Consider the following 16,190-nt stretch of genomic DNA (forward strand, 5'->3'; position numbering starts at 1 on the left):
CCTCCCCTCTTTTGTTAGATATTGTTTTTAAGAGTGAATGCAAGTGATTAATGAATACAGACTAAACAAGCGTGGTTCTAAAGTTCCTGCTGTCATCAACCTGGGCAACAAATGACCCACTGGAAAGGCACATCCACTTAAAAAGATCTCTGTATCTTGTTCTGTGACTAAAGTGGTACACTAATCACGGGGAGCCCAGAATGATTCAACATCTTCCCCACTCCTCCCTTGATCTTTTGGTTTTCCTTTGAACCCTGCGAGAATGCTGGATAAATGCCTTGACGTTTGCAGGGGTATATTTTTTTTTTTTTTTTTTTTAGCGAATATGATTTGCATGTCTTGCCAGGAGTTAAGCTCGGCCTCTGTGGGGTGTTGGGGAAATACTTTTCTTTCTTTCCTTTTATTTTTTTGGTGCGGTGGGGGTAGGGGAGGGCATTAAAGTTCTACAATTCTGGAATGGTTGGTGGTACATAGTCACTTGGCTTTGGTTACACATTGGACTTTTACAACTGAAGAATCCATGAGTGTCATTTTAAAGAAAATTTGCAGAACAAGCTTAAATATTTAATAATGGGGGGAAAAAAAACCCTTTGTTCCCATCTTTTAATGTAATTGTATAACTGGGAGCAAAAACATACTCTGCTTTTCAACTGTAGGTGCTCCAGACTTGCTCTATGTCAGTAACACTAAATGTGCTGTTCTCCTTGGTTTTCATCAAACACCTGAAGAGAAACTATAACATCTTTCTGTAAATTCTTTCCCTTTTAATTTCTCAGAAAAATCTTAAGAAGAAAAAAGCCCATGAAGACTAAAACTTTTCATGTTTTTAGCCAGTGAGGGGGTAATAAACCCTGCTTATAGAAGGTGTTTTCATGCAAACTGTACTTCTGAGCTTTTTAGCTTCTAATGATATCTTTATAAATATATTTTATTACTAGAGCAAAATGGGTTTTTTTAAGGAAAAAATAATGTGAAATTCTGGAAATTTTTCTTTCGGGCAGAGAAGAGCAAAGCCCTGTCCTATCATCACATTGCCATCCTGGTGCACTGCAGCTTGCGTGTAGCATGCTAAAATAAATTTTTTGTGTGTGCAGAAACTAAGGGTCCAATTTAAGATTGGGTGATGTTAGTGGATAAAAACAAGTTCTCTGGCCTGACATAATATCACATCACACACAGAGAAATTAGTGTATTAATGTAGGTCAAATACAGGTTGAGATAGCAGGGCATTTTATATGAGGTGTAGTCTTCTAATAAAGTCGATTGTATCCCCCAGGGTATTTGGGGGAGAAAGTAACTGGTTTTGCTCTACCCGCCTGCTTAAGAAATGTCCAGTTTTGAGAGACTAGTATGAATGGGTTTTCTTGTTCTGTTGATTATTTGAGGTTTTTAACAAATAGTTCATGAAAGAAGCTGTTGGACTCAACATAGATAGAGAAATTAAAATATCTTTTTAGTCTGGATTTCTGCCCTGCTTAGATTTTTAAAGTATAAGCATGGATTGCCAATTCCACTTGATGTAAACAAAACTTTTTATACATAATATATATAACTTATTGTATCAGTCCAGGTTCAGAAACTTGTGGTAGGCCAGTTCCAGATAGTTTCATTTCACCTGTAAACTGTATCACTTTTACTGATATTGTAATTTTCAAATGTATAATATGTTTACAGATGTGCCCTGCATTTAGTCTGCCTTGTTCTTATTTTGATTTTTGTTGAGTCTCCTGCCTGCTTGCCAAAAGCTAGGATGCTTCAGGCCCATGTACAACTGAAAGCAGAGGCATCCTTGAGCTTTAAAGCATTGAACAAACTGGAAAATGCGACATACCATATACTGAAGTGAAAGAAGTCTGTGTTTCTGTGTTTTTTTAAATAAAAAGAAATTTTTAAAGTTAAAAAAAAAAAAAAGATTAAAGGGGAAAAAAAGGCTCCAGTTTGTTTTATAGGTTTTAAAGTTCTGCTGTGTGTTCAGTTGCCTTGTGTAAACCATTTGTCGCCTTAGGGCCAGATTCTTTTTTTTTTCCCAACATCCATTTTGCTTGCCTGGAATTTTAAAGCTCTTCTGGCTCACAACTCACAGGAAACTTTCTGGGTTTGTGACATACGGAGGTTGAATGAATATATATTTAAAAAAAAAAAAAGAAAGAAAAACAGCCCCCATTTGAATTGGTTTTTTTAGAAGTTTAGAAGCAACACTTACTTAATAAAAAATAACAAAACTTTAGTAAAAACTTGGGCTTTCCTACTACTTCCCTTCCATATCCCTCAGGCCTCCATATTCAGAGAAGTCAAAAAGAATTTATTCCTTCTCTGTCTGCCCAAAGGTTTTTCAGAGTCTCACTTATAAATAAAATAATGCAACGTTTCACTTAATTTCCACTGAAGTTTCCTTGATTGTATGGTTAGAGGTATATAGTTAGGACTGTCTCTTTAACTTTCTGGGAACCCTACTGCCCCATCATATTAATTGTCAGTATTTTGGGGGCATTGGGTTAATGGACTTAATTGCCTAGGTACAAGCAGGTTTTGGGACAAATCTCCTTTGTGCTGTTTTGTAACACTTGTCAAAATCTTTCTCCTTAGGTCCTCACACAATTCCTTACAGAGCACTTATTAAAAAAAAAAAATCTTAAAGAGTTGATCTGTTTTCTGATTATTTTTGTGGAACCTTCTAAACAAACTTCAGCTGTGATTAGTTTAGCACATTTAAATAACATTGATGTGTTATTGTTGGATATAAAGAATTTTCCTTCAACTCAGAGTATTAGTACTGTAGCATAAACCAAATACAGTCTAGAGGGGATTTTTTTTTAACATCCCTCCATTATAAAGACTGAAAAAGGTGTGTGTGTCTGTGTGTATGTATGTTGAGTGCTTGTGTATGTGTGGGAAAGAGGGAGGTAATAAAAATTAGGAAGTAAATGAATGTAAGACATTAGTATTCAGAGAATGAACTTGTATTTATTTTGTGCCATTTGTTTTCATTACACAGAATAAAAGTCAGGTGGTTTTAATCCTTAAAAGGGTAGTATTTGGGAAATGGCACTGAGAATGAAATCATGACCTATTTTTTTAATAGCTATGAAGATACTAATTATGGGTGAAGATTTCTTTTTAAACCTTACCTTGATTGTAGGCTTCTATGTCACATACCACTCCTTGTCTTGAATAATCTCCCCTCCCCACAAAAGACAGGGTGTATTTATCTTTCTCTGTATTCACCCCCACTTTTCTGAAGTTATTTGCATAGCGTTTCCTCTAACCTTCTTAGTAAGGAACCTTTACATAATTGTATTTACTCCATCTATAGTAGCCCTTCCTCCGCCTCTGCTTCTGGAAGGGGATAGCCAATAACTAGGAATTTGTTAAAAACTTTTTGAAATAAATGTCTCGAGAGATGTCCTCTCTGTCTTTAGAATTTTGCTGTCCTTAATTATCTGCTTACCTAGTCATCACTCACAATGTATAAAAACTTTATAAAGGAGAAAAAGTGCTGCATCTTTCTTTACAAATAACAGTTTTTAGGGAAAATAAGACAAGCCCCTACTATGGGAGTTGTCTACAATGCAAAATGTGTTTCTTCCCAAAACATTGCATAGCAGTGGTAGTTTCATAGTTGGTTTTTAGGCTTGTTGCTGACTCACATCAGAGATATCTAATGGTTTATTTTTTGCCTTTTGTTATAATTGATGTAAACTTAAGCATAAAAAAGCCATTTAGGGTGAAATTTGTATGTCATGTACCAATTGGCCACAGGCAAGGAATTGGACTTTCTCCTTCAGAGAAAGTCCAGTTTCCAAGAATTTATAGGTATAGTTAAACCATTGATTGGGCTATGTTCTCAAATAACACATGATCTCTCATATATACTTAATGCTGATTGTGCAGAGCAGACAAGCTGTTGTGGGAAAAATATACATATATCATGGACAGTAGTTTTTATGGTCAGGTTTGTTGATGCTGCACCAGTTGGGGTAGATTGTGATAGGGTCATGTTCTTAGTAGGTTTACTTGTAACTTCTAAAGGATAGGCTGCAGGAATTGCTCATCTCCGCCCCCTCAACCCCAGGTATTGATAATTTGTTTAAAAGGGAGGGTTCAGGCAACAAGACTAGAAGCATAAATAGCTGCTATAAGTTTACACAGGCAGAGAGGTTAACGTTAGTTCTTAGTAGCAATGTTGTTTTTATTAATGTAACTAATTGACAGCACCAGGATTCTTTTAGAGTGTAGAAGATGGGCTTCTGCTTTGTATCTTAAAAGGTTTCGTTTAAACATACACCACCAGCCTGTTGAAATGTGTGAGAACCAAGACCACCCTGGGTTGGTTGAAAGACTGAAGAATCATTGGCTCCACTCAGAAGCACCGCTTTGCTGAGTTTTAAATTTCACACTGTTTGCTACTCAAGAAAAGGTCTTAAAGTAGTTGGGTGCCAGAAATCTACGAATAGAGTTTTAGGTTGTCTGTGTAATAAAAACTCCCAGTGAGGCACAAATGTTATAGTGCTTTGGGTTACTGGGAGTGTTAAATGGCAGTTACGGGCTAGCAACCTATGAAACAGCCTTCCTCACATGGAATGGGATTGCTGATTCAGACTTCCCTGTTTATCCAGAAAATTTTATGTCTATAGTTAGCCATTTTGTAATACTTCGATATCCTTTTTCTACAGCCTTATTAAAATAGCTACAAACATTTATTTTCCAGTTCAGTCTCACTTTATCGTATATCACAGTTGTACTCTGCAGACCAACAGACCAACTTGAGGTAAATTATATAGCTTTCCATGTTCTTTTTTTTTTCTCAGGTGCTAAACAAAAGCTCCAAAAATGCATACTGCTTTAGGAACGTCTGCTTTATTCTTAATATACATTTCTTCTGCTAGATGTAAAAATTTGGTGTTAACAAAAGTGGTTTTAATATGTAAATATGAATGCCTTTAGTTTGTCTTAGTCTGTTTCATATATCCTCTTTAGAGGAGGATCCTTTCATGATCTTGAATACGTTTCATTAAGTATTGTTGCATTTTTAGAATGAAAATTCAACTGTTTTCTGTCTTGGATTAATCCTGCTGCTAAGAGTAACTGAAAATCAAGACTGTGATGCACTTTTTACATGACTATATACCATACCTGTTTAGGTTGCTTTGATACCTTTCCTTTAGCACAGCCACTAACAAAAGTGAATGAATTTTGAAATTCTCTTAGGGAGGGAATCAGTAGAACTAATTAACCCATTGTTGTTATTGGCCTATCATGAACAATAACTTAGGAAAATAAAAATTCTGTCAATGTTACACTTTTGGGCCTTAAAAATGTCTCTTACTACTGAAAATCTTTTATATCTTTGTTTCTATTACTCCCTCTCTCTGCCTCAAAAAGGAATAGGAAAGAAAGGCTTAAAGGAAGTAGGACCTTTGGTTTGTTGCTGATCTTTTTTTGAAAGAAAACAATTGTCTACCATGTAAGCTGGGGTCTTATTTTTGTGTTTGTGTACAGAAGAGAAATAATGCTGCCCCAAGCCTATCAGATTTAGTTTAATCAAATCAAAACTCCTACTATTCTGCTTCTCTTGTATATTTTTACAACAAAGGAAAAGTAAGTATAGTAGAAATGCTACTTGACAAGAGGAAAATCGTTTCTCAAGCACATACCCAAACTTGAAGGAGATTGAACCCAGAATAACTGGGTCGGGGGGAGGGAGGACACCAAATGGGGTGGAGGAATGTGAGAAAGATGTGTGGTCCAAAGCTATCTGGTTATATTTTGATGATGCCAATACTGCAAAGCCAAAATTTTAATTTGCTTATTTAATATATCTTGGCCAGAGATCTATTTTTATATCAATGTGCCTTGCATGTATATTTAAAAAAAAAAAAAAAAAAATTGGAAAGGCCATGTAGTAATGTCTGAGATAGTTGATGGTTCTTACCACCTCACTAGTTTTCTTGCAGTATGAAATGCTTATTCTGTTGCCCAACTGGTGCTCTCTGTTAAAGATCTTGTCACAAACTGGAACTATTTTATAAACTGGGGAAGTGATTCACTTTTTTTTGTAGTTTAATTTTTTGTTTTTAGTCTATTAGTGGCTGTTGTGTAGTGGGAAATAGTAAAAGGATTCTTCACTCCCTTTCCCTCCCCCCTCAGCACCTTCTTGAAGTAAAATAATGACACCATTTCTTGTGTACTTCGGAAAATAATTTCAGCTTGCTATCTCCTTTAGTGTTACAAAAAAAAAAGTGTTATGAAAACTATTGTTTGCAAAATCTAGGGAGATGAATGGAATCAACTTTAATTTGGAATTCTATGTGAGCTACGATCCAAGTTATCAGCTCTTATCCAACTTTAAATTTTTTATTGTTAAAGCACCTTGCATAAATATCTGTGTCTGCAACAATTGTCTAAAATTAATGAACTGTGCAATTCTTGTTATTAAAAAATCTACTCTCCCTAATGTGACTTGTTAGTTTCTCTGTATTTCCTGCCAGTGTAAATGTGAAATGCTTTGCTTGCATTATCTTTTAGAAATGCATTTTGCACACTAAAATTTTGCCGAAGCTCCGTCGAAAGGTTAGTTCTAAGTAGATGAATAAAGCTATGCACATGTTTGTAATTTAATTTGTGTGTCATTACCAAAAGTGACCTATCTGCTCTTACTTTGCTGTTCTTAGTTTTACCATCTTTTGGAAACATTGCTCAAAATTAAGTTCTGGATTAGCTCATCCATAGAACTAAAAAAAGAAAAAGGAAAACTGGCACCTATTTTAATAAGCTTCAGTTCAAATGAGACCTTGTATCTATTAAAGGGCTTTTCTTGAAACAGGGCAGTTCATACCAGCTTTACAAACCATTGGATGCTGTTCCTTCCTCAGCAAAATGTCGGTTTATTTGATCAAATAGAAATGGGAAGTAATTCAAGTTGAAATGAAGGAAGGACGTTTGTTTGCCCCATGGAGCTCTGTGACTATGATGTCTTAAAGCTGGTGTAAAGGTAGAATAGCTTTATTGCTTTAACAAATGTGGTTTACTGAATGATTGACTTGATTAGAATGATTCAGTTGTTAAAAAATCAAAGCACAGGTTATCTTACAGACAGTGTGTATCTTTAAAATTGCCCAAGTTGATTAGAACAAGTTTAGAAATTGGGTGCATTTTTTTGAATTCTCTGCAGCCCGCGTGAACTAAATAGCTTTACTTCACAGGTATGTGTACTTAGAAGATTGTGTAGATGTGCTAGCCAGTTTTTGTCAGGTCATCTTTTAAGATTGTTTTGTAATCTCTTCAGTACCATTGTAGGAGAGGCTAGGAAGTTTAAGTAGAAGTAGAAGTTACCACTTAAAGTATCTTCCCCATGCTCCTAGTAGTAAAAGAAATATTTCAATTTAAAGCTTTTCTTATATATAAAAGAGGATTACTTCATCAAGTACGCTCTTGGTGTATGTTGCTGACTTTAAAAACACAGCAAAACCCTTCCTTCTCTATCTTCACTGATAGTGACAATTAAAAACTAAATAGTCTACTATTCAAGAGTCAAAAGTTGACTAGTAACGCATGGCCTTACGAGGCAGAAGTGCAGGAGTGTAGCAAGCACATTGTCTTAGATGGCTGTGGCTACCCTTGGGCATCTGTCAGTAGTTCACTTAAGTTCAGCCTTAGAAGATACTGTAGGAGCACAGTAATTTGTCTTGTGTGCATAGGCAGTTAGGAGCTGAGTTACCTCTTAATCTGCGGGAAAGGAAAGCTAGTGGACTACAATGTTAGAGGATGCTTCTCCTTCCCTCCCCGCCCCCCCCCCCAAAAAGTCTTAATGTTTGTTTTGCCCAGTCATAAAGATGAACCTTTTCTAGATAAAAGACCAGTGACCAGAAAGTTCCCTTTTTGCTAAATGCTTAGGTATTTGCCCTAGTTGTATCTGATGTCATGGATTCTGAGGAAGTGTCAGTTACGTGATCTTCCTTTATTGATGTCTTACTTCATGTTCAGTGTTTAAAAATATAAACTACAAACACTCGACAACCATACACAGATTTACTTATTTTATCAGAAAAAAAACTTGAGAAATTTGTAGATCAAATTAAGAGAATAAGTGTACATTGTTGAATAAAAATTTTAAAGTTTCTGAGATGTTTGTGTTATCCTTTGTCTTTAATTGCAAAAATTGCTGAAAACTAAACTGTGATTTTGATGTTAATCTTTTTCAAAGGATCAGATGAACAAAGAATTTCAGTTCTAAATGTGGTGATGTGTCATGTAGTTTTTTTTTTTTAATTATAGGGGTTGCTCAGGTGTTTAGAAAATAGTGTCTTCATTAAAACAGATGTGAGAGCAGCTTTTTTTTGGCAGAACATTGAGCTTCATTGCTCTTCATTTGAAATAAACCAAAATTGAGCTTAAGCAGTTAAGTAACTAGAATGTTAAGTTGCCGAGATTCTTGGTTTATCCATAGCTTTATGTAAAAAAATATATCTGGCAGTACACATATGAGAAACTTCTTAGGTTTGCCTAGGGGATTTGTCACAAGGTGGAGGGGGGGGAATCAATACTGACATTAACAACCAGCTGCAACCTCAGCAACTCTCTGTGCCTGTAAACACAAATAATTAACTCTGGACCATTAACCTACTTTGTATTTCTTGGACGTTGTTTGTCTTTGCTAATGAGTATTTGAAGACTTGAGGTAAGAGGAAAAGGAGGAAGTGGAGAAAAAAGACATTCACCAAAAGTGCGTGTGTCACTGTAAGTTCTGATAACATTTGATTTGACCTGGTAAGAGTGATGTGCAAGGACACAAGGGAGTTTGGGATCTTATTAAAACTTGTCTTGCAAAAGTCTCAGCCATCTAAGTGTGATTTGTGTAAAGCATGCTAGTTAATGCAGCCTACAAAGTTTTTCTTAAATGACATTTATTGATTTCAGCAGCTAACATTTGGAAGCAGTATCTGAGCAGAACATAAAACTCATTCAAAGTTAGTGCTTAGCAAGGTCTCACGCTTGAGGAATTCTCTTACTTGGTGCTTTTAATCCACTATTGTTGGATACGGCGAATCGATTGAATCTGGGAAGTCTGGGCGTGAGAACCCCACTCTCTCCAGTGTTTATAGTCTCCTCCATGATGGTCACATTCCAAGATATACTGATACCCACGGTATCCAGGATACTGGTAGCACACCCAACTGAGAAATCCAAAGCACAATAAATAGATTATTAAAACAAGTAGGGAGCCTGGTCAACACCCCAAAACCTGAGCCATCTCCGCAACACAGTCTGTATAATGATGCGTTTAGGCTTAGAAGACAGTCATCCTAAATGTGCCAGGCATGATATGGCTAAAAAAAAAACTTGCTGTCCTTGAGTCAATTCTGAATCATAGTGACCCTGTAGGACAGGGTGGAACTGCCCAGTAGGCTGAGGCTGTCACATCTTTCTCCTGTGGATTGGCTGGTGGGTTCAAACCACCAACCTTTGGGTTAGCAGCCGAGCACTAACTGTTGTGCCACCAGCGGTCTTACATGCTACAATTAGTTAATGCTGATCCACTCGCAACCACAAGCGGCTCTATGTGCTTTTAAAGACAACTGATTAATTCTGAAAAAACCTACTTTCCTATGTTTCTTGGATCCTATTTATTTTTGCTAAAAATACAACTTTGAAGACTCCAGGAAAGAGAATGAGTGGGGAAGAAAAAAAAGACAAATGTTGCCATAGAAGAATGGTGGAGAAATAACAAAATTTGAGTGGTAGTTGGTGCCAGGAATTTGAGATTCAACATGACTAGAATGTGACATCCATACCAGTATGATTGCAGTGTATAAAATCTTGATAGAATATGACCCAATGATGTATTAATATTCACAAGATACACACTTGGAGGAGTTACTTTGAAATTGCTCCAAACCCTGTTTTTGCACTTACGCCCCACATTGTATCTTCATGGAACCAACTTCGTTGTTGAACCAGCCCATCGCTTGTAAAGAGGGGTAATCATCACAGATCTCCCACTGGCGCCCAATGAAGTTTTCTTTCTCAAAGATGGTAATTTTAGACTCCTTGTGGTTCTGTAATCCATAAATTAAAAAAAAGTCAAATAGTACCAGTGTTTTGGCTGTTAAACCTTAATTCTTTAATTGCTGTGTATTATTCAAACTGGAAATATTCCCAGTTTAAGAAAGGAAGTACATGATCATTGTAAAGAGATTGAGGCGATACAGAAATTTATAAGAAAAAATAACCCATAATCCTTAATCCAATTTAATGTAACATTTAAAATGTACAAATAACTGATTTTATACTTTGGAACAACAAAAGACCAATGAAGAAAATATGACAGCTGGAGAAAATACTTGGCAACACACAGCCAGCCAAGGGGTTAATATTCACTAATGTGGAAACCCTGATGGTGTAGTAGTGGTTTAGAGCTATGGCTGCTACTCTGTCCTATAGGGTTGCTATGAGTAGGAATCGACTTAACGGCAACAGGTTTGGTTTTTTTCTTTTTTAATGTGGAAAGAGATTCCATGAGTTAATAGAAAAAGTAAGCCCAGTTTTACATATGCGTGTGTGTGTGAGAGATAAAATATATACATATTTATAGTAAAACTATACGACTTACCACCAAATTTTTTTGGTACATCTTTAGTAATATATACTACCTACAATGTTGCAAAAAAAAAATTTATATACAGTGTTGCAACACATAATTTACTGATGCTATCATTCTCAGATGTAATGTCCCCAGCCCCCAAAGACAAAGGTAGGATCTATAAAGATACTGACAATAAAAAGCAATAGTGAAAACTAGAAAAAAAAAGGTATTCGACTTGTGTCAGAGCCGAATTACGACATCGTTAAGCGGGGACTACCTGTGTAGGTATATGTTGGAAATAACCTAAATGGCCAGTAGGGAATTGGTTGAATTAAGTTGTGTTTACATGAAATAGAATACTACACAAGCATTAAGAAAGCAGAGACTAGTCTGAAGTTCAAAAACAGGCAAAACTAACCCTGGTGATGGTTGGGGAAAAATTGGAACCAAAGCTTTAAGAAGTGATGGAATTGTTACGTCTGGTTAGTGTGTTGTTACATGGGTGTACATATTTTTCAAGACTCAATGAATGTATACTTAAGATCTGTGCATTTTACTGTATGTAAATTATACCTTGATTTAAAAAAAAGTTAAAGTGAGATGAAAATCACTTCTAGACTTCAACACATGCCTGAAGGACATCCTGCTTCCACTTGAACTCTTCCAAAGACTTTTTTTTTAATGCATTACTGGGTAGTGCTTAGTGTTAAAACTAGGAATCAGAGCAGAGATACTGAAGACTTGCCTATTTCTTTTTCTTCGGTCATTCTCATTTACTGGGGCTATCTCAGCATTCCCCTGTTTTGTGCAGTCAAGGATTTACTTTTTCCATAGTAAGTGCTCTCACTAGTTGTCCTACAGCACTTTTGAAGATCTGGATTCTTGAGTCTCCATTTCCTGCCACCTACCTATAAGAAGGCCCTTTCGTTTAGCTTGTTTTAAGGAAAATGCCATCTGGTAGAGAAAAATCAAATGGCAGGCCTGGAGAAGGAGGGGAGCAATGTTTTCTTTTTTACTTTTGTCCTCTGTGCTGCTACCTTTCAGCCTAACTGATGAGAAGTAACTTAAATGTCAGTCTGCCCGCACCTTCTGTTTTCCCATTCCCCACATGCACACACAGTTGGAAATTCCAGAGACTCACAGCTGAACAGATGGGGCGGAAGGACATGAGACGCTCGACGTGGTAGGCATTACTCCCGCTCCAGGCATCCCAGCGAGGGTATTCTCCTCTCTCCAGTATAAACTGTTGTCCACAGAAGCTGGTGTGCTCATAACCAATCCAGCTGCCAAAGATAGGTAGTCATTGTCCAGGATGTTCGGAGCCTACATGGCCTCAGGGAGAAGACATCTTTTCTTTTAGATGATAGTGGTGTAAAAAGTAAATCCCAAAAAGCCTTAAAAAAAACCAACAACCCAAACCCAGTGCCGTCGAGCCGATACCGACTCATAGCGACCCTATAGCAACTCTAGGACAGAGTAGAACTGCCCCACAGAGTTTCCAAGGAGCGCCTGGCGGATTCAAACTGCCCACCCTTTGGTTTGCAGCCGTAGCACTTAACCACTACGCCACCATGAGGTAATAAATTTATCAGAAGAGGTACGGAATGAGCTGGCAGCCATGTAAGCAGGTTTATAAAAGTGGTATTTGTTTTGGGACTAACCACTAAAAGATTCTGAAGAAATGTATTAGGTCACTCTAAATGTATATTTTTTCTCTCCAAGTCACCCCATTCCGTACTTGGAGCTCCAAGTTCAGGATCTAGTGGCTATTGCATTGGCTCTAGCCAAAACTGTTGGCTTCTTCCCAAGGAAGGGGACAAATGGGTAGTTGATCGATTATTGTCTCTTGTTTCCTTGTCACTTTGTGAGTTCTTCCTGCTGCTCCATACCTACACCTTATTTATTGAAACACCTCAGATCAAATTTTCACAATCAGGTCTCAGGTGCTGATGACACCTTACAGTGTTACTCCTTCTAAAGGGTTGAAAAGCTTTGGTGGTGTGCAACTCACGGGAAACTATCCACATGCAAAGCCAGCTCTGCCAAGGCCAAAGGAGAGTCCTTTCCCTTTATGTTTTCAGGCTGATGATAAAGGCCTTGACTTTGCAAAGTCAGAAGAGCAAAGAGCCAAGGACAAAGACGAGAGGTGTCTCCCTCACCGAAGACATTAACCGTCAACAAGAAGCCCCCAGAAAACGGAGTAGCAACTAATGTGGCTTTTGAGTCATGGGATTGGGTGTCCTTTTAGTGAAATTAGCTGGCTGGTCTGGTCTGAGACATGCAGGAGGACATTAACAGCAAAGAGGCCTGCAGCCTGACGGTTTTCTCTCTACCCTTTTATTCTCTGCAGGCAAGAAAACTGAAGAGTCCTGTGGCTGTTCTGAGGGAATCATAGGTAGCAACCCATGGCCTCTAGAAGCACAGGTCTGATTACTGTCACTGCCCCATCCATGGTATATACTTCTTTAATCTCCTCCCAATACCAAGCCACTAAGAACCTTACACTCCTAACTTCGGGTTGGTAAATTATACATGTAGTGATTTCTTTTGAGATTACTTCAGTATGGAGGCTTCTCTCCCAGAAACAATTAGAGTCTGGGGAAACATCTTTCTTCCGCTATCTCCACTCTTATGGTTACATGCTGAAGTCCATACTCACGCGCCACATTCCACCTTGAGAGACCGGACATTATCAAAATTGCGCTCAGAGACATTTGGGCAGGAGCTGGTGAACTCCATCCTCTTGCCCTGGAAATTCTCCTGGTCATAGATGGTTATCTGAAATGGGATTGAATGGGGCAAGAGAGCTAGAACTTGGTAGAACAAAGAAGAACAGAGGCCCAAGTCAACAGTTTACTTATGTCTGACCCTGTGTTTTCTGTCACCAGTTGCAGCCCAGGATGCTCAGGGTCATATGTTGGCCTGATAAGTTTTTTTCCAGTATAGACAGGGTAGGAAGGGATTTGAGTTAACACCACTGGTTGGTGATATTCACGTGTCCAGGCTAGTGATGAGGTATGAGGGGAATGGTTTATAGAATGATCTGCCAGGGACGTAGCTACCCAGTGAACAGACCAAGAATTTGGTGGTTTTAGCCATGTGGACTCACATTTCACATTTCCTGTGTAAGTGTGACCCAGAGGCCAGGATCCTAGGACACTCAGGAACTCCCTTTGTTCCTTAGCTTTTCTAGCCACACCCACTATAGAAGCCTAAAGTGTAAAGGGACAGTTGTGATGAACCCTCTTTATTCCTTGAACTAGAACTTAGCTCTTGGACCTGGTCAGAGGACAGAGACCACTCCTAAAGCTGTGAACTGTCCTCAGAGTTGATCCAATGAGGAGGACAGAGATGCAGTATGAGGGGAAAATAGTGAAAAGCCTGAGGATCAGCCCCTTCAGCCAATGGCTGGAACCAGCTTCAGGTTGGGAGTAGGAGACCTCAACCCTATTACTTATTTGGGATCTGGTGGTAAATTTCTCTTCATTTCTGGATCCCCAGTTTCTCCATGGGCACAATCCTCTCTGGACTGCTTTATTTTAAAGTGAGTTTATCATTGTGTCAGACAGTTGACCTAGGAAACTAAATATCACCTCCCACCCATCATAGGCTTCTAGGGTCATCTTTCCTATGTCCCAACAAGGGGCCTCCTGAGAGATCCTTCCTTGAACAGTGTCTGCACCTCGGGGGAATCCCGCCTCTACAAACAGTAGTATTTTATTGGTTGATCACTCTGTCATGGAAAAGCAAGCTGCACTACAGCCCTTTGGTCTACTCTGTAGCAGTATTTAACCCCCTGCTGTGTTGAATCTCCATTCCTCAAATTTCCATGTTTATAGGGTGGGCTTACCTTCCATGGCCCTATGGACCCTGGCATGGGGTTGGTCTGAGCCATCTTGGTGGTTGGAAGGGTTTCTGGAAGACAGAACACACACCAGTGACATCGTCTCTAGAATCGGGGAGGGAGCAGGTTTGAAGTGCAATATACAGACTGGTTGGAATATTGGCTCTGCTGTTCATTAGCTAAACTTCCGTGTTTCCATCTGTAAAACTCTACATGCAGGGTTATTGTAAGGACTAGAGGCAATAATGCAGGTAAAACACTGCACAAGCATTGTAACCTGATAAATGTAGTTTCCTGTCCTTGCACCTGCCTACAGACACTCCCTACAGGTGGCAGTATTGCCTCAGGCTCACAGACTTCTCGGCAACCATCTAGTCTAGACCCCTCATTTGCTTGACCACACAGCCAGCAACTCCTACCCCATCCTCAATTCAAGGGCAGCCTAGGCTCTGACCCTCCGTAGTCTTACCCTCACGGTCTTACCCTCACCTGGCTTCTCACAGCCTTCAAGCTGACCGGGGCTCTGCAGAATCATGCTACCATTCCTTCCTGCTTCTCTATCTTTTAAGACCTACTCAGCCCTGGCTTCTCCTGTTCAGAGAGACTTTCCTGCCTTCCGCAGCCTGCAGCAGCTAGCTTTCTCCCTCATTTCTAGCACTCCTCACAGTACTGATCTGTTACTGACTACGTCCTGGTTGCCCATTTCAATGGCAGGACCTGGACCAGTCACCCATAGCACCTGTTAGGGGAAGGGAAATGGTGAAAAAGACTTACTGATGGAAAGTGAGAAAACAAAGAGAGTAGTAATAAATAGCACTTAACAATGGCTCACTCTATCCCAGGCACTGTTCTAAGTGCTTTTGATGTATTAATGCATTTAATCTTCACAACAAGCTTATAAGGTAAGTACTATCATTATCCCCATTTTATAGGTGAGAATACTGAGGCTCACAGAGGTTAGGTAGACAGAAAAGATGACTGGAAGAATAAAGGAAAGGAGGTCAGGAGGAAAGTAGGAAGGGAGGGAGGAAGAAGAGGAAGAAGGGAGGAAGCAAGTAAAGGAAGAAGAGAGGGAAGGAGAAAGGGAGGATAGGAAGGTATGCATCAGGTTTCTTGACTCAGGATGCCTCTAACAGCTTTCCCCGTTGGGTGGTATCAGGCCCAGGGCCTGATGCTTGTAGACTCTGCAGTACGTTTTTTTCATTCTGAGCCTCTGAATAAGCAACATTGCCCAGCTCCTGTCCCTTACACCTTCTCCCTGTGCCCCAGGAGTCAGCTCCCTTTGTGGGGCTCCACATCCTACTGCCCGCAGTCATGGTTGCTGGGGCAATGGTTATTCCCATATAAGTGACTTCTTTTGGGGTGGCAAGAGGAGGAGGCTGCCTCCTTCCAGAGTTCACCCACTGTTCTCTTGCCATCCTAGAAAGCTCTGACCACAAGGAGGAAAACTGAGTCCCCTCCTGGGTGTGTCTGTAGGGGGAAGGCAAGGAAGGGCAAGAACACCCCTTGGGACCTTACTCACCCAGCTCCTGCTGCACAGCCTGGGTCTCCATCTGGTGCCACGTCCTCTGCAGCCTCCTTCTTATAGGCCTGCAACCAGTGGCCTCTGGCCCTGTCAGCACTCTGCTTTCCCTCCACCTTTGTTCCCCCTGATCCCCGGAGCTTTGGTGGCTCAGCCTGCAGGCTATTCACCCTTGGGAGCCTTTGTTTAAACTAGGGATACAGAAATCCAGAGAGGCCCCTGTGGCTGTGGGCAAGGCTGGC

At 39.4% G+C, this 16,190-nt stretch overlaps 2 protein-coding genes across 3 annotated transcripts in view; one reads left to right on the forward strand and one right to left on the reverse strand.

Moving 5' to 3' along the window:
- Positions 1–8,118, forward strand: part of NUFIP2 (nuclear FMR1 interacting protein 2) — a 28,942-nt gene extending 20,824 nt beyond the window's left edge. Inside the window, exon 5 of one of the 2 annotated variants that reach the window (XM_049859598.1) lies at positions 19–8,118. The gene's annotated coding sequence lies outside the window, so the exon portion shown is untranslated. The other variant, XM_049859597.1, reaches the window with a different exon arrangement.
- Positions 8,119–9,025: 907 nt separating this feature from the next.
- CRYBA1 (crystallin beta A1) lies at positions 9,026–15,979 on the reverse strand. Its single transcript, XM_049859599.1, has 6 exons — positions 15,949–15,979; positions 14,433–14,497; positions 13,242–13,360; positions 11,724–11,865; positions 9,913–10,055; positions 9,026–9,173 (listed from the first exon to the last, which is right to left on the reverse strand). The coding sequence occupies exons 1-6, from the start codon at positions 15,977–15,979 to the stop codon at positions 9,026–9,028; spliced, it is 648 nt and encodes a 215-aa protein (XP_049715556.1).
- Positions 15,980–16,190: the final 211 nt, after the last annotated feature.

Source organism: Elephas maximus, chromosome 19 (assembly GCF_024166365.1).
Source record: "Elephas maximus indicus isolate mEleMax1 chromosome 19, mEleMax1 primary haplotype, whole genome shotgun sequence".
Taxonomy (NCBI): Eukaryota; Metazoa; Chordata; class Mammalia; order Proboscidea; family Elephantidae; genus Elephas; species Elephas maximus.

Coding starts and splice junctions, on each gene's coding strand:
- CRYBA1 (XM_049859599.1), bottom strand. CDS start 15,979: ATGGAGACCCAGGCTGTGCAGCAGGAGCTGG. Junction 14,498..15,948: donor GGCTGTGCAGCAGGAGCTGG/GTGAGTAAGGTC, acceptor TCTGTCTTCCAG/AAACCCTTCCAACCACCAAG. Junction 9,174..9,912: donor ATGAAGATACAATGTGGGGC/GTAAGTGCAAAA, acceptor TGGATTTCTCAG/TTGGGTGTGCTACCAGTATC.